Source organism: Mirounga leonina, unplaced genomic scaffold (assembly GCF_011800145.1).
Source record: "Mirounga leonina isolate KUSES-001 unplaced genomic scaffold, KU_Mleo_1.0 Mir_94, whole genome shotgun sequence".
NCBI lineage: Eukaryota > Metazoa > Chordata > Mammalia > Carnivora > Phocidae > Mirounga > Mirounga leonina.
In genome coordinates this window covers 695,740-719,605 of record NW_023270855.1, presented here as the reverse complement: position 1 = coordinate 719,605, position 23,866 = coordinate 695,740, and the positions used below count along the sequence as shown (strand labels likewise).

The following is a 23,866-nucleotide window of genomic DNA, read 5'->3' as shown; positions in this document are numbered from 1 at the left end:
AATAATAATAATAATAATAATAATAATAATAATAATAATAATAATAAAAAGTAGTTCCTGAAAGGGCCAAAGTAGGGCTGTGCTGATGTGCTGCTCTCCGGTGACCTGACTTAATACAAAATTGTTGAGTATCTAGAACCAAGGTTTTAACCTGTTTTAACGTGAATTGCTTTGAGAATCTAATGATATTTTTGGTTCCCAGGGAAGACCCCCTCTACATGCTGGTGTACCTGAGAACCATCCTTAATTCCTCCTTGTTGGTCATCATCAATAGTCAGTTCACCAGGAAGTGCTTACCAGTTTGACTCCCAGAGTATGTCTTGTGTGGACCTACTTATTTCCATCCCTGCCCTCCCTGTCCCATGCCAGTCCACCATCCGCTCTTGCCTGTAGCCTTCCTCCTGGTCTTCCTGTGTTCACTCATGGGCCACTCCAGTCTGGTTATCACACATCAGCCAGAAGAGCTTTTAAAAACACAAATCAGTCATGCCATTTCCCGGCATAAAGCTTTTTAATGATTTCCCAGTGCTCAAAGAATACAACCTGAACTCCTCACTTTGTTCTAGAAAACTCACCATGTTCTTTCCTATGGCACAATCTGTGGGCTTCTAGTTTCCTTTTCTTATTACAATGATATGGAAAAGCTCAGGGAAAACACCCCTGCCAACACTAGGGGAGATGTTACCCAAAGGAGACCAATAAAAAGAAACCATTGTTCTTCCCCCAGTGCCGTGATTCCATACCTGATACTCCCTTAGGAGAAGAGACAGAGATGAGAAAGAAAGAGACATCGGGATTTCGTTTGGGGAAAAAATCCCAGGCTCTCTTCCTAGTGAATACATGTTACTTGGAAGGAGGGATTAGGGGAGTAACACCTGCATTGATTGTTACGATCACATTTGAGAATCAAAAGCACTCTATCACTGAACTACCAAATACATTGGAATCAAAAGAAGCAGATGACTGAGAATAAAGTTAATGACCTAGGAAAGGTTGAGATAAAGTTGATAGGGGTGCCTGGGCGGCCCAGTTGGTAAGCGTCTGACTCTTGATTTCAGCTCAGGTCATGATCTCAGGCTCAGCTTATGATCCACACCCAGCGTGGAGCCTACTTAAGATTCTCTCTCTTCCTCTCCCTCTGCTCCACCCCTTCTCTCTCTGTCTCTAAAATAAAAAAAAGAAGATGATGATGATGATAGATATGGGTAGACGAGGATGATCCAACATAAATATAATTCATACCCCACCATGGAAAGTCTAACAAGTGGTACAGAAGTGGTATTCTGAAATATGGTAGAAGAAAGCATCCTAATATTAAAGAAGAACTGAATCTGAAGATTGAAGTAACATACCCTTTTCTAGAAGAAACCCAATGTAACATGATCAACACAAACATGTTCTAGTTAAGCTAGGTATTCACAAGGGCAATGAACCAGTCTGGCCCCAGGCTTTTGCATAACAACATTCAGTGTCAAAGACAATAGAGTGATGTCAATAAACTTCTGAGGGAAAGGGATCTGCCTTTAAAATAATCTCTGAAGGATGGGGGGATAGTAAAGGAGACAAAATAGCAATGACATTTTAGGGAAAAAAAACAACAGATGAGTGATAAATAACCTAACATCAAAAAAAGATGATAAGCTGGTAAGGGAAAAGTCAAGAAACCAACCTGGCTTTACATCAGAGTCATCGAAGGCTCAAAATTTAGTGACACCATGTACATCTGGAGGGGATGTAGGGGCCAGCTGACATCAAGCAAACCAAAAATCCATTTAAGAAACAGTGAGACTGTCACCTGCGGACACCCTACAGAGCACTTTCCACACACTGGCAAATATCTGGAAGGTTATTTTCTGGAGATGGTTAAAACCAAAAACCTCTTAATTAGGGAGCACTGGGATCAAGTGAAGGCAGGATCCAGCACAATACTAAAGTGAGCAGATTCATACTGAATCTTACTCTTCTTCCACTGAGCTTCCAGAACTCTGGCAACCAGCCCTTTACCCTTCTCTGACCAGAGGTTGGTAGAGTCTTATTTCTCAGGGGACTCTGACAAGTCCATAGAGAAACACCTGAAGATACTGAATAAGGTTCCCAAATAAACTTCCCAGTTGGATGATTGGACAGTGAAATTCAAATTCAATAAGCTACAAAAATGAGCTCAACTTTCAAACTTTGGGGAAAAAAAAAACACTTTGAGGCATAATTTACTTACAGCAAGATGAAGATTTTGTGTGTGTGTACAGTTTTATGAGTTCAGACAAACAGTTGTGAAACCACCATTAGAATCAAGATAAAGAACAGTTTCATCACCCCCAAAATCAAACATCTTTTTAATCCCCAATATTTAATATGAGCAAAGGTTATCAGACTTGAAAGAAACAAACTGTACATATGCACAGAAATAATGTATTATACTCATGAACAGAGACTAGGACATACCTTCAGAAGTAACATTTAGAGAACCAACAGATAGCTGTGGAAATGCAAAATATGATAGCAGAAATTAAAAACCCATTGGATGGGCATTTATCCCAGAGAAATGAAGACTTCTATTCATCTCCATGTGTACATGATTGTTTATAGCAGCTTTATTCGTAATAGTTACAAATCGGAAAAAAACCAAAATGTCCTACGGTAGCTGAATGTCTATACAAAAGGTGGTGCATCCACACCAAGGAATGCTACTCCACAGTAAAGATGGTTGAATAGGAGTGCTATTATGGAAAATGGTGAAATAGGAAGCTCTAGGAATCTATCCCTTCACTGAGACCACAACTGAACTGGCAGGAAGTGTTTGAAGCAGTTCTTCTGGAACTCTGGAATCTAGTTGAGTACTTCCAGTATCCAGAGGAGAGCTTGAGGAGGAGGCTGGGAGCCTGTGGTGGATTTTTGTGTTTCAATAAAGGCCAGTGTCCCACAAACCCAGCACTGTAGTTGCACGGTTGGTGGCCTCTACTCCTGGTGCAGCTTGCTGGTGCCAGAGTGGGCACTAAGAACTTTGTCCCCCAGAAATCAGGGCAATGTTTTGACTGCCCATCCCTGCTTCTGATGGCTGAAGGGTTGGCACCAACCTCCACAAACTGAAGTGGCTTCCCTGCTGTGGTGGGACTTCAAGAGAGAGCACTCCCTTCTCCCCCCATTTTGGGAGTCAGACATTTAAGGACGTCTTTGTCAGGTCCCTGGCTGACCTCAGGGACAATGGACCAGAAACCACAACAATGAACACCCAGTATGCAAAAATAGTTTGGAAAAGTCATGCATGGATGACTCTAGCTCTCAACAAACAAAAAACCAGCCATCTCTGAGGTGTGGAAATATGTAATTTCCAGGGTTGCCATATTATAATACTCGGAATGTCCAGGCTTGCGGAAACAAACAAACAAACAGAGTATATATATATTAGTTTGCTAGGTCTACCATAACAAAGTACCACAAATTGGGGGCTTAAACCACATAATTCTATTGTCTCACAGTTCTAGGGGCTAGAAGTCCAACATCAAGGTAGTTGACAGGGTTGTTTCCATTTGATTTCTGTGAAGGAGGATCTATTCCATCCCTTTCTCCTAGTTTTTGATGTTTTGCTGGCAATCTTTGTCATTACTTGGCTTGTAGATCTTACCTTATATTCAGTTGGGATTCCCCGTTAGTGTGTGTATCAGAGTATCCAAAATTTTCTCTTTTTATAAGGACAACACTCACATTAGATTACGAGAACCACCTTACTCTAGAATGACCTCATCTTAACTAATTACACATACAATGGCCCTATTTCTTTTTTTTAAAATAAATTCTTAGCTTTATTTTACAATCAGTGCTTTGAAAATGGAGTAGTAATTGAATTCTTTTGTTTTAATCAATTCTTTTGTCTCAATATTAATGGTTATAAATGGATATAAAGAAAAGTTTCTCAGAAAGATGGAATTGTTCATTGTTCTGACAATGACCCTATTTCTAAATAAGATCACATATTAAGATACTGTGGGCTAGGACTTCAACATATGAATTTTAAGAGGACACAATTCAACTCATAACAACATACAAAGAAACAGGAAAGTATGACTTATTTACAGGAAAAAATAATTTGACAGAAACCATTCCAGAAGAAGCCCAGAGTTTGGAATTATTAGTCAAAGACATCAAATCAGCTATTAAATCAATGTTAAATATATTCAGTGAGCTAAAGGAAACTGTGGACAAATAACAAAGGAAGTCAGGAAAACAATGTCTGAACAAAATATCATTAAAGAGTTAGAAATTATGAAAAAGAACCAAACAGAAATCCTGGAGCTGTCTTCTTTGGAACCATGAGAGACGATAGACTCTGAAAAACAAACTGAGGGTTCTAGAGGGGAGGGGGTGGGAGGATGGGTTAGTCTGGTGATGGGTATTAAAGAGGGCACGTTCTGCATGGAGCACCAGGTGTTATACACGAACAATGAATCATGGAACACTACATCAAAAACTAATGATGTACGGTGATTAATATAAAAATAAAAAAATTAAAAAAAAAAAGAAATCCTGGAGCTGAAAAGTACAATAACTGAATTGAAATATTCACTAGAAGTTCATCAGCATATATGAGTATGCAGAAGAAAGCATCAGTGAACTTGAAAATAAGACAATTGAAATTATTCATTCTACACAGTAGAAAGAAAAAAGAATGGAGAAAAATGAAGAAAGCCCAAGGCGAGTGGGATACTTTGAAGCACACCAACATATGCATTAAAAGAGTCCTGGAAGGAGGTGCCTGGGTGGCTCAGTCGGTTGAGCATCCGACTCTTGTTTCTGGCTCAGGTCATGATCTCATGGGTCGTGGGATCAAGCCCAGTGTTGAGCTCCACGCTCAATGGGGAGTCTGCTTGAAAGATTCTTTTCCTCTGCCTCTCCCCCTACTCACTTGCTCTCTCAGTCTAAAATAAATCAATCTTTAAAAAAGAAAAAAAGTCCCAGAAGGAGAAGGGAGGACAGAAAAAATGTTTGAGGAAGTAATGGGCAAAACTTGAAATACATAAACCTACACATCCAAGCATCTGAAGGACAACCAAGTAGGGTAAACTCAGAGATCCACACTGACATGCATTACTGTCAAATCGTCCAAACCCTAAGAAAAAGAGCTAGTTTTAAAAGCAGCAAGAAGGAAGCAACTCATCATATGAGAAGATCTTTAAAAAGGTAAATGGCTGGTTTTTCATTAGAAACAATGGAGGCCAGAAGACAGTGGGGTGATGTAGTTAAAGTCCAGAAAGAAAACTATCATCCAAGAATTCTGTATCTGGCAACGCTGTCCTTCAGAAACGAAGGGTAGTAAGACATTCCCAGAAAAACAAAAGTTGAGTGAATTCATTACTAGTAGACCTGCCCCAAAGAAATTCTGAAAAGACTCCTTCAGACAGAAATGAAAAGATACAGATAGTAACTGGAAGCTATAGGAAAAGTCAACACTAGTAAGGATAACTTCTTAGGTACACATAATAACCTGTGTTACTGCATTTTTGGTTTGGTTTGTAACTTCTCTCTTGGCTATCTGATTTAAAAGGGAACTGTATTAAACATAATTATAAATCCAAGTTAATGAGCTTGTATGGTATAAAATGTGACCTGTGACAACAAGAATATAAAAGGAGGGGATAGAGATATATATATAGAAGCACAGTGTTTGCGTGCTATTGAAACCTTAAGTTGGTATTATTCCAACAAGGTTATTATAAATGTAAGGTGTTAATTGTAATTCCCAAGGTAACCACTATGATAATTTCTTAAATATACAAAAAAGAAGAATAAGGCACTCAGAATGGTGCACTAGAAAACATATACTAAATACAAAAAAGGCAGGAATAGGGGAATTAAGGAGGGAGAAACATATAAGACCTACAGCAAGCAAATAGATAAATGCAAAAGTAAGTTCTCATTTATCAGTAATCCCATTACAAGTAAATGGATTAAGATCTGCCATCAAAAGACAGTTTGTCAGATTTCACTTAAAAAATAGGATCTATCTATATGTTGTTTGAAGAGACTCACTGTAGATATAAAGACACAGATTGAAAGCCAAAGGATAGAAAAAGATATTCTATGCAAATAATAACAAAAAGAGAGCTTTATTATTATCTTCAGACAAAATAGAATTTAATTTAAAAAGTTACAACAAAGAAAGATATTATATGTTGATTTAAAAATTCAATATAGCAAAAATATGTAACAGTTGTAAACATACACAGCCCAAAAATATATGAGGTAAAACTGACAGAAAGATAAAGAGAAATAGATACTTCTGCAGTAATAGTTGGAGACTTTAAAATTACCCTTTCTTCAATAATGGCTAAAACAACCAGACAGGATACGGAAGTGGGGTACTTGAGCACCTGTAAACCAATTAGATCTAACATACATTAGGACACCCCACCCAGCAACAGCAGACTACACATTCCTCTCAAGTGCAAATGGAACATTCTCCAGGATAAGCCATATGTTAGAGCACCAGACGAGTCTTAGTAAATTTTAAGATTGAAATCATACAAAGTATCTTTTCTGATCACAGTGGAATGAAACTAGAAATCAGTAACAGAAGGAAAACTTTGAAAAAAGGCCAACAGAAATAAACTTTTAGCTAGATTGACTAGGAAAAAAGCAGACTCAAATGGCTAAAATCACAAATGAAAGTTGCTGTGGCCGAGGTCAAAGAGGTTGTGCCTGTGTTCTCCTCTAGGATTTTGATGGATTCCTGTCTCACATTTAGGTCTTTCATCCTAAACTTTGAGTTTATCTTTGCGTATGGTGTAAGAAAGAAGTTTATCTTTGCGTATGGTGTAAGTTTCATTATTCTGCATGTGGCTGTCCAATTTTCTCAGCACCATTTGTTGAAGAGACTGTCTTTTTTCCACTGGATATTCTTTACTGCTTTGTCGAAGGTTAGTTGACCATAGAGTTGAGGGTCCATTTTTGGGTTCTCTATTCTGTTCCATTGATCTATGTGTCTGTTTTTGCGTACCACATCTTCTTTATCCATTCATCTGTCGATGGACATCTGGGTTCTTTTCATAGTTTGGCTATCGTGGACATTGCTGCTATAAACATTGGGGTGCAGGTGCCCCTTCAAATCAATGCTTTTCTGTCCTTTGGATAAATACTTAGTAATGCAATTGCTGGGTCATAGGGGAGCTCTATTTTTAACTTTTTGAGGAATCTCCATACTGTTTTCCAGAGCAGCTGCACCAGTTTGCATTCCCACCAACAGTGCAAAAGGGTTTCCCTTTCTCCTCATCCTCACTAACATCTATTGTTTCCTGAGTTGTTAATTTTAGCCATTCTGACTGGTGTGAGGTGGTATCTCATTGTGGTTTTGATTTGCATTTCCCTGACTCCCAGTGATGTTGAGCATCTTTTCACATGTCTGTTAGCCATCTGGATGTCTTCTTTGGAAAAGTGTCTATTCATGTGAAAGACAGATTTTTATCTTCTTAGTTCTGGAGGCTAGAAATCTGAGCCCAAGGTGTCAGCAGAGTTGGTTCTTTCTGTGGGCCATGATGGAAGGATATTCCAGGCCCTCCTCCTTGGTTTGTAGATGGCTGTCTTTTCCCTGTGTGTTCACATCATCTTTCCTCTGTGTGTCTGTGTCCTAATTTCCTTTTCTTGTAAGGACACAGTCATATTGGATTAGAGCCACCCTAATGACCTCACTTTAATTACCTCTTTAAACACCCTATCCAAATATGGTTACATCTGGAGTATTAGGGGTTAGGATTTCAAAGTAAAAATTTATTTTGAGGCTGTGACATAATTCAGCCCATAATAGAACTAAATGAATTTAGCAAAGTTGCAGGGCATGAAAACACACAAAAATCAGTTGTATTTCTATGTACTTACATTGAGCTCTCCAAAAACGAAATTTGAAAACAATTACAATAGCATTAAGAAGAATACTTAGGAATAAGTTTAACCAAGATGGCAAAAGACATGTACACTGAAAACTTTGAAACACTGTTAAAAGAAATAAAGGAAGAGCTAATTAATTGGAAAGACATTGCCTGTTCATAGATTAGAATACAGTATTGTTAAGATTTGGGATAAATCAGGGTTGGTAGAGGGAGAATTAAGTCTAATGCAAAACAAGATACTCTTTAATTCCATAGAAAATTAAAAGTTCATGAGAGTAAAATAACCATAGTCTACTATGTGACTCAGATGTGAATAGCTTAATTAAAAAAAATAGCTTTACCGAGATAGAAGACATATACAATATAGTTAACCACTTACAGTGTGCAATTTAGTGGATTTTAGTATCTTCACGGAGTTGTATGTCCAGTACCAGTCACTTTTAGAACATTTTTATTGTCCCAGAAAGAAACCTGGCACCTGTTAGCAGTCCCTCCCTGTGTTCCTCTATCCCCTCACCCTTGGCTCCTGGCAACCACTAATCTACTTCCAATCTCTGTAGATCTCCCTGTTGTGGGCATTTCCTGTAGGTGGCATCATTTAGTATGTGGTCCTTTGTGACCAGCTTCTTTCTCCTAGTGTAAGCTAGTTTTCAAGATTCATCCTTGTTATGGCACATGCCAGTCCTTCATTTCTTTTTACTGCTGAATAATAATCCATTATATGGATAATACCATGTTTTATTTATCCATTCATCAGTTGACAGACATGTGGATTGTTTCCACTTTTTGGGCCATCATGAGTAAAGCCGCTCTAGCATTCCTGAACAAGTTCTTGTGTGGACATAATGCAATCCATTTTCTTGTCTATCCCTAAGAGTAGATTTTCCAAGGTAGCTGCACCATTTTACATTCTCAGCAACAGTATATGAGAGTTCCAGTTTCTCCACCTCTTCGCCAACACTTGTTATTGTCTGTCTTTTTGATTATGGCTATCTGTAATGGGTTGAATGGTGACTCCCCAAAAGATATGTCCACAGCCTAATCCCTGGAAGCTGTGAATGTGACCTTGTTTGGAAAAAGGGCCTTTGCAGGTGGAATTAAGTTAAGAATCTTGAGATGAGATCATCCTGGATTTTCTGGCCCTATACCCAAGGACAAGTGTCCTTATAAGATAAGAGGAGAAGGCCATGTGAAAACAAAAGCAGAGATTGGAGTTGTGCAGCCAAAGTAAAGGAGTACCTGGAGATACCAGAAGCTAACAGAGGCAAGGAATTCTCCTTTTAGAGCCTTTGGAAGGAGCCTGGCTGTGCGGACATCTTGATTTCAGATTTCTGGCCTTTGGAACTGTAAGAATATAAACTCATTTTGTTTTATGTCACCACATTTGGGGTAATTTGTTAGTGCAGTGTTGGGAAACTGATACACCAATATAGTGGTGTCTCTTCGGTTTCCATTTGCGTTTCCCTGATGAATAATGATATTAGGAGTATTTTCGTGGCCTTATTGGCTAGGTGTACATCTTTTTTTGTACAAATGTCTATTTAGATCCTTCGCCCTTTTAAAAATTGGGTTGTCTTTTTATGAGTTCTAAGAGTTCTTCATCCAAGTCTTTTATCAGAGAGATGATTTTTAAAAATTCTCACCCATTTGGCAGGTTGTCTTTTGACTCTTTTGATGGTTTCCTTTGAAGCTCAAAAGTCTTTCATTTTGATGAAATCCACTTTATCTTTTTTTCTGTTGTGTTTTTGACATCATATTGAATAAACTATTGCCCAGTTCAAAGTCGTGAAGATTTATGCTTGTGTTTCCTTCTAATAGTTTTATAAAAGTTTTTAGCTTTTACACCTAGATCTTTGATCCATTTTGAGTTAATTTTTGAATAGATGTGAGGTAGGGATCCAACTTCATTCCTTTGTGTGTGAATATCCAGTGGTCTGTGAATAGCTTCGACTTAGTAAAGGAAACACTGATAATTGATCAAGCTGAATAAAACTATAATTGGGAGGATGGGGGGTGGTGGGTGGGGCAGGAAGGGTGTCCAGTGAGTGGTAAGGTCTGGGAAAGAAAGGGAGTTAAATCCTCCTCTCCAGTAGAGGCAAGTCAATAAAGCCTAAAATGGAAAACTCAAGAAGTAGCAACATAAGCATGTTATTTAGAAACATGGAGGTAAATAAAATAAAAGAGGTGAAAGCAACCCAGAGATGCTAATTTAGCAGGTTGGGCGTATGCCGCTCCACCCTAGGATTCTAATGAGTAGATAAGGTTGTGAACCATTGATCCAGAGGTGCTGACTTTGGCCAACCCATGGGCATTTTCTCTTGCCCACAACTCATTTACAAAGTATGTAGTTCTAGAAGGAAAAGAGTGCTCACTATGGTATTATTAAGCTGACAGAAGAGGAGAAAAAGTGGAAATACCTTAATGTCTGAAATCTGCATTTTGGTTAAGACAGACTTCAAATGGTAAAGGATTGAAGAATAAAATGAGACCAACAAAATAAAATCATTTCTAAACCAGGCAAATACTACTGCAGCACTGATCTGCTGATCCAGCAGTAGGAAAACATACTCTTAAAAAAAAAAAAAAAGTGAAGCAGTTACCTCTGATTGATTGAAATGGGCATGGGGAGGCAGATGTTGTTTTCATCACAGAGTTTCGAAAATTACGTCTAATAATTATGCATAATTTGATAAATTAAAAAAGAGAAGGCAATAACAGATTCTGAATAAGGAGAACAATGGGGAGATGGGCCCTACTAGATATTTAAAGTTTATCATGTAGCTGTAGTAATTAAAATCGTGCCATAGTGGAGTACAGGTGGATGGAAAGACGCATGGAACAGAATATGAAACCTGGAAATGGATTCAAATGCTTAGAACAATTCATGATAAAGGTGGTATTTTATTTTAAATCAGTGGGAAGAGACATTCATTTAAGGGTGTTGGAGTAAGTGGATGGCCATTCAAGAAACAAGTAAAGTTAGATCCACACTTCACATCCACTTTGAACCAAAAGGACCAAAGATTTAAATAAAATAAAATCTTCAGAGTACTAAAAGGAACCCACACACAGAGCACAAACTGGAGAAAGAAGGAAAGGGAAGTGGGACACGTGAGCAGAGTAGCACAGGACAAACCAAGGACAAACTTGCTATTGGGAAAATCTTGTTTGAAACCCCAGAGCTTTCACCATCTCTTTTCTTAACCTGTATTTTAGGAAATACTATCTTGAGATAAACATTTATCTGTAACATGATAACATGATAATAGCCACAGAGATTGAAAAGTTTGTATTAAAATGTGTGGAAGAGTTTGTTTCTCTTCTGTTAAATACAAGTTAGATGTATGGTTTTTATTATAAGTAACTGTGCTCTATGATATCTTTTAAATAAAAATTTCATTTTTATTAGCTATGCACCAACAATTGATACATCCCTAACATTCAAAGTATTTATTTCTGGATGGTGGTTTTTTGTTTTCTTTTTTTACTTTCTTTGTGACTTTCTGCACTGCATTATTCTTATGATAACCTTGTATTGTTTTTATAAAAACAATAAAGACATAATTCAAAATATGAAATACATAATCCTATTAAAGAACACAGAATCAGTATTTATATCCTTCCACTGTGGATTTTAGTTCGGAATTCATTTCTTATCCTGGTAGCAGACATTAATCCATCGCCTTCTGTATGGAGCGATTAGGAGAAACAGGCTGGGGCCATGTAGCCCCACAAGTAGAGGACGTGTTGCACTTTGTCCCGGTTCCCAGCTGACCAGGCCAGATTGAGGAGCCTTACAGGTGCACTCAGAGCACAGAGGGAGCGCTCTTGGGTAGCAGAGGTAGTGTTCTTTTTTTTTGTTAAGATTTTTTATTTATTTATTTGACAGATAGAGAGCACAAGTAGGCAGAGAGGCAGGCAGAGGCAGAGGGAGAAGCAGGCTTCCCACTGAGCAGGGAGCCCGATGCAGGGCTCGATCCCAGGACCCTGGGATCATGACCTGAGCCGAAGGCAGCTGCTTAACCGACTGAGCCACCCAGGCGCCCAGAGGTAGTGTTCTTAATGTCCATGAATGGCTGGGACTATTTTATTTCTTCTGCTTTTCCTAGATGTGGTGTGACTGTGAACCTTGTAGGCAGCTTGTAAATTCACTGAAGCAGAATCTGTATTTACCTTCTCAGGTGCCACAGGGCCTACTGCATTGCCCTGGACAGTAGTACCCTAGAAATGTTTGAAAATGGAATTTAATTAATTGGGAGATTTTTTTGGACTGACAGAAAAAAAAAAATGGTCCACACACTTGTGTAGCTGGTATTTTAGGAATGGTGGCCCAGATACTCCCATCAGACACATAAGTCGGGATTGTGAAACTTTAAATTTATGAAAGCTGTTCTAGAGATGATCTCTTTATATAATTAAAGAGCGTATCAGGGAGTGGTTTTCATAGACATTAACCTTGGCCTATTTCTCCCTTGTCTTGCAGGTGTACCATACTTTGTTCTGGCCTCTTGAATGGACAGTGGCCGGCAGAGACAACAATACTTGTTATGCAAAGATAATTTGCCATAAATTCGACAATGTACGTAATATGATTGGATGCTAAAAAGCTGTTTATTTTAAACTGTCACTTTTAATCTAGTATTTGGGTTTGAATGATCTCTTTAAAGACCGGGCGAGGCAGGGCGAGGCAGAAATCCTTCAAATTGTTACCAAGTCCGTGTGTTTGTGGCGGTTGCACACGTGACAGATTATAATGGAGGCTCACTAATAGTCTCAAAAAAAAAAAAAAAACCGTTGAAAGTTGTCTCTTCCCAGAGCTATCTAATTTGGCAGTTTAGAACCAGATGATCTGTGAAAGTTTTGGTCATCAACTAATAAAATAAAATGTGTGTGCATTTTGTAAACTGACCAAATGTGTGTCAGAGCCTTTAGAAAGAGATGTTTGCATGAAGTGAAAACTAGTTAATTATCTGATTCCTAATGAAGGCTTTCATTAAAGAAGAATCAGTGGGGTGGAGAGCCAGTGGGTGGAGGCTCTCTGCCTTCCCCGTTCTTGAGGTGAGCATGAAATTGATAATAGGCGCCTTCATTATCGTAGTTGAAAGCACAGCTTATTTATGACTTGTTTTGTAAAGAACACTGAGTATAGGAAGCAGTAGGACTTGGTTCTTCCCTCTTTAAGAATTTATAACCTGGGAGATGAAACATAAAATTAGGTAAATGTGAACAGTGATATTTGTATGAAGTTTACAAATATAATGGTCATCTTTGAATCCATCAAATTTGCAGTGTAACAGAAAACAGGTGTCACAGAACTCATGGCCAGTTAGCAGGTGCCCCATTGCCTGAGCGGTGAAGGCACCCAGAGCTTTAGAACTTAGTCCCTTGGCCCTTGCACAGGTGTGCAGGGCAATGAAGGGGATACTGGTCAGAACGCCCCAGAAACACCGTAGGGCTGTGACACGTTCCCAGCTGTGCTCCCCGGGGGTGGTGCCGGCTGTGGGGTGCTTGTCCTGACTCTGGACATGAGTGATGTGAGCTTACCGTCATGCCAGCTGCAGGTGGCCTTTGCAAAGGGAGCAGGCGGAGATGGTCTGCATGCACTACCACCCCCCGGAGTGAGCGGGATTGGGCTCAGATTGGTAGAGCCCCTGCCGAAGCCAAGATATTTCTGATCTCTCAACAGAGGTGTTGACTGGTGGGCCTGGGGCAGAATTTCAAGGTCTCTCCACCCCTCTTTGGGCATCTTCTGCTCTGTTCCTTGCCACTCCCACCACTTAGCCTCCACTGCCCTTGCACACTTGCCCGCCCTCCACAGTAGAGCTTGCTCCTCCTTTTACCCCCATCCAAACTGCTACTTCTAGAGTATCACCCTGGTACTTCCTACCTTCCTGTGGCTATTTGGCAAAAAGGGTGAATGAGGTTTGCCCTCTCACAGGACCTGCCTTCATTTTCATTTGTAAGGGGAGATTTTCATCAGAGGTCCTTTGTCTCTCCGGGCTGCCCCCCTTTCCCCACTTTCCTGCACGATGCCCCATCTCAGAGATTCTAGCTCAGGAGCCTTCTGTGGGGTCCCGAGAACTCCCACTTTTCATGCACAGCTCCCGTGGCCTCTGATGGCCAGCCCCCTGAGAAATGCCGCTCCAGGGCCTCTCCTCTGAGTGCCCACCAGTAGATGTGCCCGAGGTTGTGTGCTCTTTGTTCTTTCTCCAGAATGTGGATGGCAGAGGTCTCTCTCCTGCCCTTCTGCCTTCTCTCTCTTACCTGGTGAGCACTTTCACTATTGAACATCAAAATGAAGACTAGAGTCTGATGAAAAAACACTGGACAGCCTAAAATGCAGTGTTACCTTGGAAATATACTTTGACTCTTGCTTCCTGTCTTGGTGGGTCTGCTCATGCCCTGCGCCCCGTCCCTCCCTACATGCAGGCCTGGGTGGAAACCCCACTCTGGCCACTCCTTGATCTCTGCTTAGTTATGTCAAGAGCCGGGCAACTTGTTTCCTGGGCCAGGAACCACTACATTTCCAAACCCTGATGCCCTAGAATTATTCCAGCATTGGACTTCAATTCAGATTTGTTAGGTTGTTGTTTAGCACTATCTCAGCATAATTTGGAAATTTACATCATACTAATGAACTCCTTCATGCAGTGGGTAAATTGCTTGTTCTAGTAAATTTGAGTGCAAATTAACTCTGGATGTGCATTTACTGGCTCATTTAACAGGTTCTTACAGTGGTTCAGTTTCATGATAATGTTCTCTGCTCAGTTCAACGTTAGAGTTCTTTTTCTGTAGTAGCTGCCGTAAATGTTAACTGTGAACTTGCAATAAATAGACTTCTATTCAGATCATTAACCTACTGGGCTTCTCTTTCTTATGTTTACATATTCAAGTATCGGGTGATAGGATTCCATGTTCTTGGACCGAATGCCGGTGAGATCACCCAAGGGTTTGCGGCAGCAATGAAATGTGGGCTCACAAAACAGCTACTTGATGACACCATTGGAATTCATCCCACATGTGGTGAGGTACGGAGATAGGTTTGTGTTTTTACTGATTTCAGTTGGTGTAGTTTGAAAAACTATTCTAAAGCACATCGTCAGAAAGATTTTGTATTAGTAACTGCTTCGTATATTTTAAAGGTTAACCTAGATGTAATATTCAAAACGTGTTTTCTTAAAGCAATACTGAAATATTGATGGCCAGATATAAATGTGTTTGGTTTTCTTCCTTTCGAACAGGTGTTTACAACTTTGGAAATCACAAAGTCGTCGGGACTAGACATCACGCAGAAAGGCTGCTGAGGCTAGCCCCGCTGCTGTTTGGTTTTCCTTGTCCTATTCCCATTTCTCTCGAAGATAAGAATGCCCCCCGGGGAAAGTGAGTCGGTGCTCATGCACCTGCTCTCTTGCACAGGGCCCAGTGCTGGACTTCTCTTCCCAGCACAGAGATGAGAAAGACGAGGAGGCAGGACGGCAGCGGGCGTGTGCTTAGCGGGCTCGGCCTGGCTGGGAGAGGCAGTTGGGCTGCCTCCTTGACGTCTTGGCTCGGAACCCGTTGTGAGGTGAGCTAAGGCTGATGCTCTTCCATGTCAGAATCGGGCTTCCCTCTGAAGGACCTTGCAAGCACACAACTAATCCAAGTTAACTTTTCTGGTTGCTGGTGTTTTTATCCCCTTGCTTTGTTATTTCTCTGAAAGTGTTTTCTCCATGTCGAAACTGACCGGAAAGTGGCGAGCCTGCAGTATGTGGGCCTGGAATTCCGTGTGGTCACTGGTGCACGGTGTCCTGGAAATGCCGTCGCGTAGCTGGCCGCGGGCGTGGGTGCACGAGTAGGAGGTTGCGCACACTGTGTAGAGTTCAGTCAGCCGTATCCGGCATACCCACCGTCAGACTCCCGCCTCCTGCCTCACCCTCTCCGGGTTCCCAGTGGCGGCAACCTTGGAGTCCTCTCTTATTAGTGTCTCGTGTCAGAGACACGCTCAAATTTCTTCTCTACGTTGATCTTAAGAATAATATTAAAACGTTTTCAATACTGTATGATGCGAAATCTAACGAACTTAAAACTCTTTAAAATGATTCAGTCTCTTTAAAATGAATTGCAGTCAAGTTCAGTAAATGGACAGGTGATGGGAGATTCTATTCGAATCTGCATCTGTCAGCATCTAAGAGGCCCTTGAAGTGGGGACCTGTCCAAGGTCCTTTTGGAAAATCCATTGTTTTCTTGGGCGCACATCACAGAGCAGCCAGTGCGAGGAAGACAGCCAGTGCTCTCCTGAGCAGGCTGTGGGCCATGGGCCCACTGTCGTAGGGTTGGATAGGTCTGTGGTCAGAATTTCTAGCCAGAGGTTTCAAACGAAAAATTTGAGGCCATTCAGCAGTTGGGGAACACCATCTGTAGATTGAGCCTTTTGCTCCCCTCTCCGGAGGCAGAGTGTGGAACAGGCCTGGAGTGGGGAGGGGGACCTGAGGGCCTGACAGAGGATCCAGTTATTGAGTTGCCTTTTTATTGGGGAGAGAAAGATACAAATATAACTCTGCAAAGTAAGCCTGGTTGTTGCAGTTGCTATAACCCAGGTAGAGACAGCCCGGTGAAAAACGGGAAGACGCTATTAATTTCCATTGGATATGGGGTGGGGGTGGCTGATAGATCAGGGTTTAATGAAAGCAGCTGTATTTAAACTGAACCATGAGGGATGAGTAGGATTTCAAGGATCTGAAGCAATCTGGAGAGGCTCTGAATGATGCTTTTGAAGGGTTCAACTAAAATTCTAGATAAAATAATTTTTAAAAACTTTGTTACTATATTGCTGAGCATCACATACATGCAAACAACCAAGGGTTTGTAGGACCCCAAATGAAATGAAACCAGGAAGCATAATGCAGAAAACCTGAAAGCCCAGGCCTGCCCAGGTAAGGTTCCAAATAGGAAGCCTTTGTGTAAAGCTGGGACCCCAATAGGCTGTACCCGCAGTGGGAGGGTGAGCAAAAAACATACTCTGCTTCCCGAAAAGAAGCAGCAAGGAAACTTGGCTATGTTCTTAGGAGGAAGGAAGTAATTCACTCAAAGAATTTTAACCACTCTCCGGGTTGCAGGCTATTGGGGAGGCTAGTTATCTTCCCTTTGCAAGGAGGAGATTGGGCTTAGATGTAAACCTATCTGTAATTGGCTCCCTCATACTCTTCCTCCCCCTTTCATCTCTTTTCTCTCCTCTCCTCTTCTGGGGTAAAGGTGGGCCTGAGATAATGGTGACAGATTAGGTTTACCAGAAGATAAAATGTGTATGTACCTAATAACATACAGATGCATACAGATTTGCAAGGAAAAATAGACATCCTCTATTATAGTAGAGATTTTAATATTCCTCAGTAATTAGATCAAACACAAGAAAAGTCAGTAAATTACTGAGCCATAGAAAAGAATGAAATCTTGTCATTTGCAACTACATGGATGGAACTGGCGAGTATTATGTTAAGTGAAATAATTCAGTCAGAGAAAGACAAATACCGTATGATTTCACTCATATGTGGAATTTGAGAAACAAAACAGATGAACTAGGGGAAGGGAAGGAAAAAAATGAAAACAGGGAGGCAAATTATAAGAGACTCTTAACTCTAGGAAACAAACAGGGTTGCTAGAGTGGAGATGTGGGGTGGGGGATGGGGTAGTTGGGTGAGGGTATTAAGGAGGGCACATGATGGACTGAGCCCTGGGTGTTATATGCAACTGGTGAATCACTAAATTCTACCCCTGAAACAAATAATACAGTATATGTTAACTAAATTGAATTTAAATAAAAAAAATTTTAAAAGTCAGTAAAAAAAAATACAGGTTTGAATAATATAATTAACAAGCTCAGTTTAATGAACTCAGAAGAGCATCACATTCAACATGAAAGCTTACTCATTTCAAGCACACGTGGAATATTTACAAACTTCGCTTATGCTAGCTTCAACAAATTTCAGAAGACTGATATCATAAAGGAATGGGCAAAAAGATTTCTGCTGCAGGACTAACACTAAGAAACCAGGAACCTTAAAATCCGTACAGTGTGATGGAAAGTGAGGTATGGAGGTAGTGTGAGGTGAGTGAAGGGTTAGAGGGAGATCAAGCTGGAAAGAGCTAGGTTAGAGCCAGGAACCAGTCAACAAGAAGGAGTTCTGGAAAAATCCTAGACTTTGAAGAATGATGACTTGTGAATGCCTGGTCCTGTGACTTATGACATATGACTTATATGACAGAAAAAGTTGCTTAACTTTTCTTATTCTTCATTTATTATGTATGGACAATATTGCTTGTTTCACAGACTTAAACACATTTATTAAGTTCCTTGCATACTGCATATTGGTGTAGGATATCTTGGCTTCTGTGATCATAAATTGGGGCCTTATTAAGGAAAGCTCTTGTAGACGCACAATAGTATAGCCAATAGATAGGCTGATGGGAGAAATATTGACAAATCAGTGCTTTGGCAGACTTCACCGTGGTAGGCAGCCTCCAAGTTGGCTCCCAGGTTGGACTCCCCAGCTGCAGGTAATCACATCCTTGTGTAGTCTCCTCCCACATTGTACCAAGGTTGGTCTCTGTGACCAGTAGCATTGGCAGAATTGGTGGTATGCACTTCTAAGATTAGGTCATAAAAGGACATGCACTCTCTTGGATCACTTACTCTGGGAGAAGGCAGCTGCCATGTCATGAAAACTCTCAGGAAGCCCATGAAGAGGCCCAGGTGGTGAGGAACTGAAGTTTCCAGCCAACAGCAAGTACCTAAGGTCTGCCATTGTCCATGTGAATGAGCTTGGAAGTGAATACTTCCCAGGCAATTTTTCCTCCAGCTAGCAGCCTGACTGAAATTTCATTAGTGGTTTTGGGCCACTCCCAGAGTCCTGACCCTCAGGAACTGTGAGATAATAATTATTTTTTAATCCACTAAGTTTTGGAGTAATCTGCTACACAGCAATAGATACCTAATATGGCCACCGAGGAAAATTAGAAGTAGTAGAAATCTATTCAGATAACTAAAATGTTTTGGGGACTTTTTTCCTATGACAAATAAAATAAAGCTCATACAGATTTGGGATCTCAACAAAAAGGGAGTGGAGCTCAAACTTAGTACTGAACTGAACTCCTCATCATGGAGAAAGTAACCCCAAATGGGAAAGTTCAAGAAGCCTCAGTGGAGTGCCTTCTGAGTTGGTGGTCCTGGGCTGTGGCTGTGGTGGGTCCCTGCTAAACTTCCTTGGAGCATCCATGATTGTCAAAGCTCACACTGAAAAACAAAACAAAATGACAAAACCCTGGAGAAACCTGTTCATACAAAGGTGGGTTCATCAAACTTAGCAAGGGAGAGCACTACCTTGACAGAGTCTTGGTGTCCTCTCAAATGGGAGCTAGGGAAGGGTACCTAGAGGATTTGGGAGGCCAGAGTTAGTTAAGGAGTAGTTACACAATAAAGGTTAGTAAGTGGGTCTGGGCAGGAATTGGCCAGAATTTGTAATTGAGGCTAGCTACTGGAAAAGTGTCAGTGGTCTTATCTTTGGAATTTGGGATGGAGCTCCTGGGTGGCTCAGTTGATGAAGCATCTGACTCTTGATTTCAGCTCAGGTCATGATCTCAGGGTCATGAACTCAAGTCCCACACCAGGCTCCATGTTTAGGGTGAAGTCTTCTTGAGATTTTCTTTCTCCCTCTCCCTCTGCCCCTCCACCAGTCATGTGCACACTCTCTCTCCAAAATAAAATAAAATAAAATAAAAGAATTTGAGATATATGAGACCATACAGAGCTACTGTTACTGTAGTCTTCTCTTGGAACATACAGCTCTAAGTGAGTAGTGTTAATACAGCTTGACTTGTATGATGTGGTTTACAACACTTTATGTTTTTGAATAGTAGTGCAGTTTTTCAAGTTGTGGTTTATTTCCCAGTGAAGAATCATCCAGTGCTTTTAAGCAGGGTGTGACAGGGAAACCTGTTAGGAATTTAATGCAAGAGATCACCAAGTATTTATGTAGATTTATGCTTCCACCCATGCTACTAGATGTAATAGCCCACCATAAGCAAACTGGAGGAAATATGAAATGACTACACTCAGCCATGGAACAACGGTGTAGGACTATGATCCTTGAGAGAAGGGAAATGTGAAGTGATCCAATTACCCCAAATTTCTGCCAGGAAGTACTTTTCAGACTACAAACACAAGGGAGAACCCGAATCAAAGAAGCCTGGCTATCTTGCTAAAGTGAGGTGGGGGTTGGAGGTCAGGAAGGCTAAGGCAGCTGGAAGTTGCGGGTTGGAGGCTATGCAAAAAAGGGCTCCAGAATTATGCAACAGGATCCCCTTGGGTCTTTGCTGAACACTAAGCTACACATCCTCAGAGTAAAATCTTGAAAGGTAAGGCAAGAAATAATGAGGAGTTGTAAGTTTGCCACAGGTCTTAGAAGATGAAAAATTCCAATTGACCAGCAGAGGAGAGTCCTCAATAATACCCCAGGCATTAAGTGGAAACCTTTATGGGGTCATGCCTTAGTGATAAACTGAACTATCCCAGGAGGGAAGTCTACTGTAGACCTACCCTAACAGTGTATAAAAATAGACTTTAATGGAATCAAGATGATTTGGAAGTCACTGCCTGCAAAAGAAAGCACAACACTTTCTAGGAAGACAACAGAACATTCAACACTATAACAATAATGTCCAATAGCCAGTCAAAAATTACTAGACATGCCAAGAAGCAGGAAAATACCCATAATAAAAATCTGTGAATGGAAATAGACCCAGAAAAGACTACCTGATTGAACTAACACCCAAGCATATTAAAACCACTATTAAAACTATGCACAAGTATTTAAAGGGAAACATGAAAACAATGAAAAAAAAGTGGAAGATATTTAAAAGAACCAAAATAGCTTGTAGAGATGAAAAATATAATACCTGTTTTAGGCATAACAAGTAAATTTAATGTGGTATCCTGGATGGGATTTTGGAATAGAAAAAGACATTGGGTAAAAACTAAAGAAATCTGAATAAAGTATGGACTTTAGTTAATAATAATATATCAGTATTGGTTCATGAATTGTACTGTGTGCCATACTAATAAGGAAACTAGGTGAGGGGGTATATGGGAACTCTACTTTCTTCTCCTCTTCCTTCTCCTTTGTAAATCTAAACTGTTTAAAAGTAGAAACCTTTTTTCTAAATGAAAAAGATCCTGCAGACATTTAAAAAATAGTAGAATATCTTGATCAATGTTATCCCAGTGTATTCAACAAGTTCGAGAAAAATGGACAAGTACCTAAAAAGACACAAAGCACCAAAACTAATTCAAGAAGAAATAGAAAATCTAAAGAGCACTACATTCATTAAATAAATAGAATGTATAACTTAAAGTCTTCCTATGGTGAAAAATCAAGGACTAGATGGTTTTGCTGTCAAATTCTATCAAACATTTAAGGAAGAAAAAACAAGTTCTATACAAATGTTTCATAAATAGAAGAGGAGGAACACTTGCAACACTGAGTCCAGTGTAACCCTTGCAACACTGAATCCAGTGTAACCCTGCTACCAAACACTGACAAATATTTTGAAGGAAAGATAGCTATACACCAATATTACTCATGAAAGTCAACTCAACCTTCCTAACAAAATACCACCAAATTGAATCCAGCAACATATAAAATGGATGATACATCATGACCAAGTTTGCTCCAGGAATTCAGGATTGGTTCAAGTTATGGGCTGGGGAGGAGAAAACAATATAGTTATCGCAGTAGATGCAGGAGACAAAATTTAATACCAACTTATGATATAAACTCTCACAAACTAGGATGAGAAGAAAACATGCTCAAACTAGTAAAGAGTCTCGACAAAAGGAAACTATAGCCAACAACATACTTAATGGTGTGCCTTGAGAACAAGGCAGGGATGCCAACCTGCACCATTTATATTCAGCACTATAGTGGAGGTCCTAGGCAGTGCAACAATACAAGAAACATAAACAGATTTGAAAGAGAAACATAGACTATCCTTATTTGTAGATGACATGATTGTGTACCTAGAAAATCTTAAGAAATTGGGGCGCCTTGGTGGCATCAGTTGATTGACCAACTCTTGGTTTGAGTTCAGGTCATGATCTTAGGGTCCTTGGATTGAGCCCTGCATCAGGCTCTGTGCTCAGCACGACTCTGCTGGAGATTATTTCCTTCTCCCTCTGCTTTTCCTCTGCTCAAACACACTCTCTCACTCTCTCTCAAATGAAAAAATAAAATCTTTAAAAAAAAAAAAACAAGAAATTTACCCAAAAAATCTACTAGAATTTGTAGGTGAACTTAGGAGTCAAAGAATACAAAATCAATATACAAAATCAATTGTATTTCTAACTACAAAGCATTGTGAATTGAAAATAAAGACTATAACAGCATATAAATATGAAACACTTTGAGATAGATCTAATGAAATATATGTAAGACCTAGAGACTGAAACTATAAAACATTTCTGAGAGAAACTAAAAACCTAAATAAGAAATATACCATTTTCACTATTAGAAGACTCAGTGTTAAGTTATTCCTTTCTCCTTAAATTGATTTTTAGATTCCATGCAACTCCAGTCAAAAATCCCAGCAGATCTGCTGGCAAAAAAAAAAAAAAAAAAAAATTCTTAGGGTATCTGGGTGGCTCAGTCATTTGAGTGTCCACCTCTTGACTTTGGCTCAGGTCATGATCTCAGGGTCGTGTGATCATGCCCTGCATCAGGCTCTGTGCTCAGCGTAGAGTCTGCTTGGGATTCTCTCTCCCACTCTCTCTGCCCCTCCACCACCCCCTCCCTTTCAAATAAATAAACAAATCTTTTTAAAAATTCCCTTTTCTTTCATTGGAGAATGTCTTTATTTCATCTCCATTCCTGATGGATATTTTTGCTGGGTATAGAATTCTGGTTCTTTTTTTCAGCATTTAAGAAATGTGCCAATTCCTTTCGCTTCTGTGGTTCTAATGGCAAATCTGCCATAATTTGAATTGTTGTTCCTCTCTAGGTAATATGTTGATTTTTTTCTGGCTGTGTTTAAGGCCCATTCTTTGTCTTTAGTTTTTAGTAGTTTGATTATGATGCATTTAGATGTGGATTTCTTTGGCAGATTATTTATTTGGGGTTCACAAAATTTCTTTAATATGTAGGTTTATGTCTTTTGTCAAATTTGGTAAGTTTTCAGCCATTATTTCTTTAAATATGTTTTTATCCCTATACTCTTTTTCCTCTCCTCTGGGATTCTGATGACACAAATGTTCAATCTCTTATCATTACCCCCAGAGATCCATGGGGCTCTGTTTATTTTTAAAAATCTTTTTTTACCTCTCAGTTGTTTAGACTGGGTAATTTCTAATGACCTCTCTTCAAGTTTACAGACTTCCCTGTTGTCTCTATTTTGCTATTGAGTCCAATAATTTCTTATTGCATTTTTCAGTTCTAAAGTTCTCATTTATTTTTTATGTCTTCTGTTTCTTTCTTGAGACTTCTATCTTTTTATTCATTTCAAGAGTGTTTTCTGTTGTTAGAGATTTTTATAACAGCTGTTTTCACAGCTCTGTCAGCTATGAATGTGTTACCTCAGCATCGCCATCTATTTATTGTCTCTTCTCATGCAAATAGAGATTTTACTGGTTTTTCATATACCAAATTATTTTGTATTGTATCTCAGATATTTGGGGCATTATGTTATGAGTTTCTTGGTCTTCTTTAAATCTTACAGAGAAAGTTGACATTTTTGTTTTATCAGGCAGTTGAGCTGATTGGGTTCAGTTCACAAGTTTGAGCAAGCATTCTGTGTTGTGAATTCAATGTTGGTTCCTTTTCCACAGTGTCTATGCCCAGTATTCTCTCTGTGATTGGGCTGCCCCATAATTCAATTCTCAACATCAGTAGTATGTTATATGGTCATATCCATGAATATACAGTGTGGGCATTGAGCCCAGAGGTTTACGGACAACTTTATGGTGT

General features: G+C 39.8%; 1 protein-coding gene across 2 annotated transcripts in view; it reads left to right on the top strand.

Annotated features, from left to right (window-relative positions):
* TXNRD3 (thioredoxin reductase 3) overlaps nucleotides 1–16,855 on the top strand; it is a 62,007-nt gene extending 45,152 nt beyond the window's left edge. For both annotated transcript variants that reach the window (XM_034996505.1, XM_034996503.1), the window contains 3 exons: nucleotides 12,361–12,456; nucleotides 14,771–14,905; nucleotides 15,119–16,855. In XM_034996505.1, the coding sequence (XP_034852396.1) occupies nucleotides 12,361–12,456; nucleotides 14,771–14,905; nucleotides 15,119–15,181 (294 nt within the window). In that variant the 3' untranslated portion in view covers nucleotides 15,182–16,855. The remainder of the gene's footprint in view (nucleotides 1–12,360; nucleotides 12,457–14,770; nucleotides 14,906–15,118) is intronic.
* Nucleotides 16,856–23,866: the final 7,011 nt, after the last annotated feature.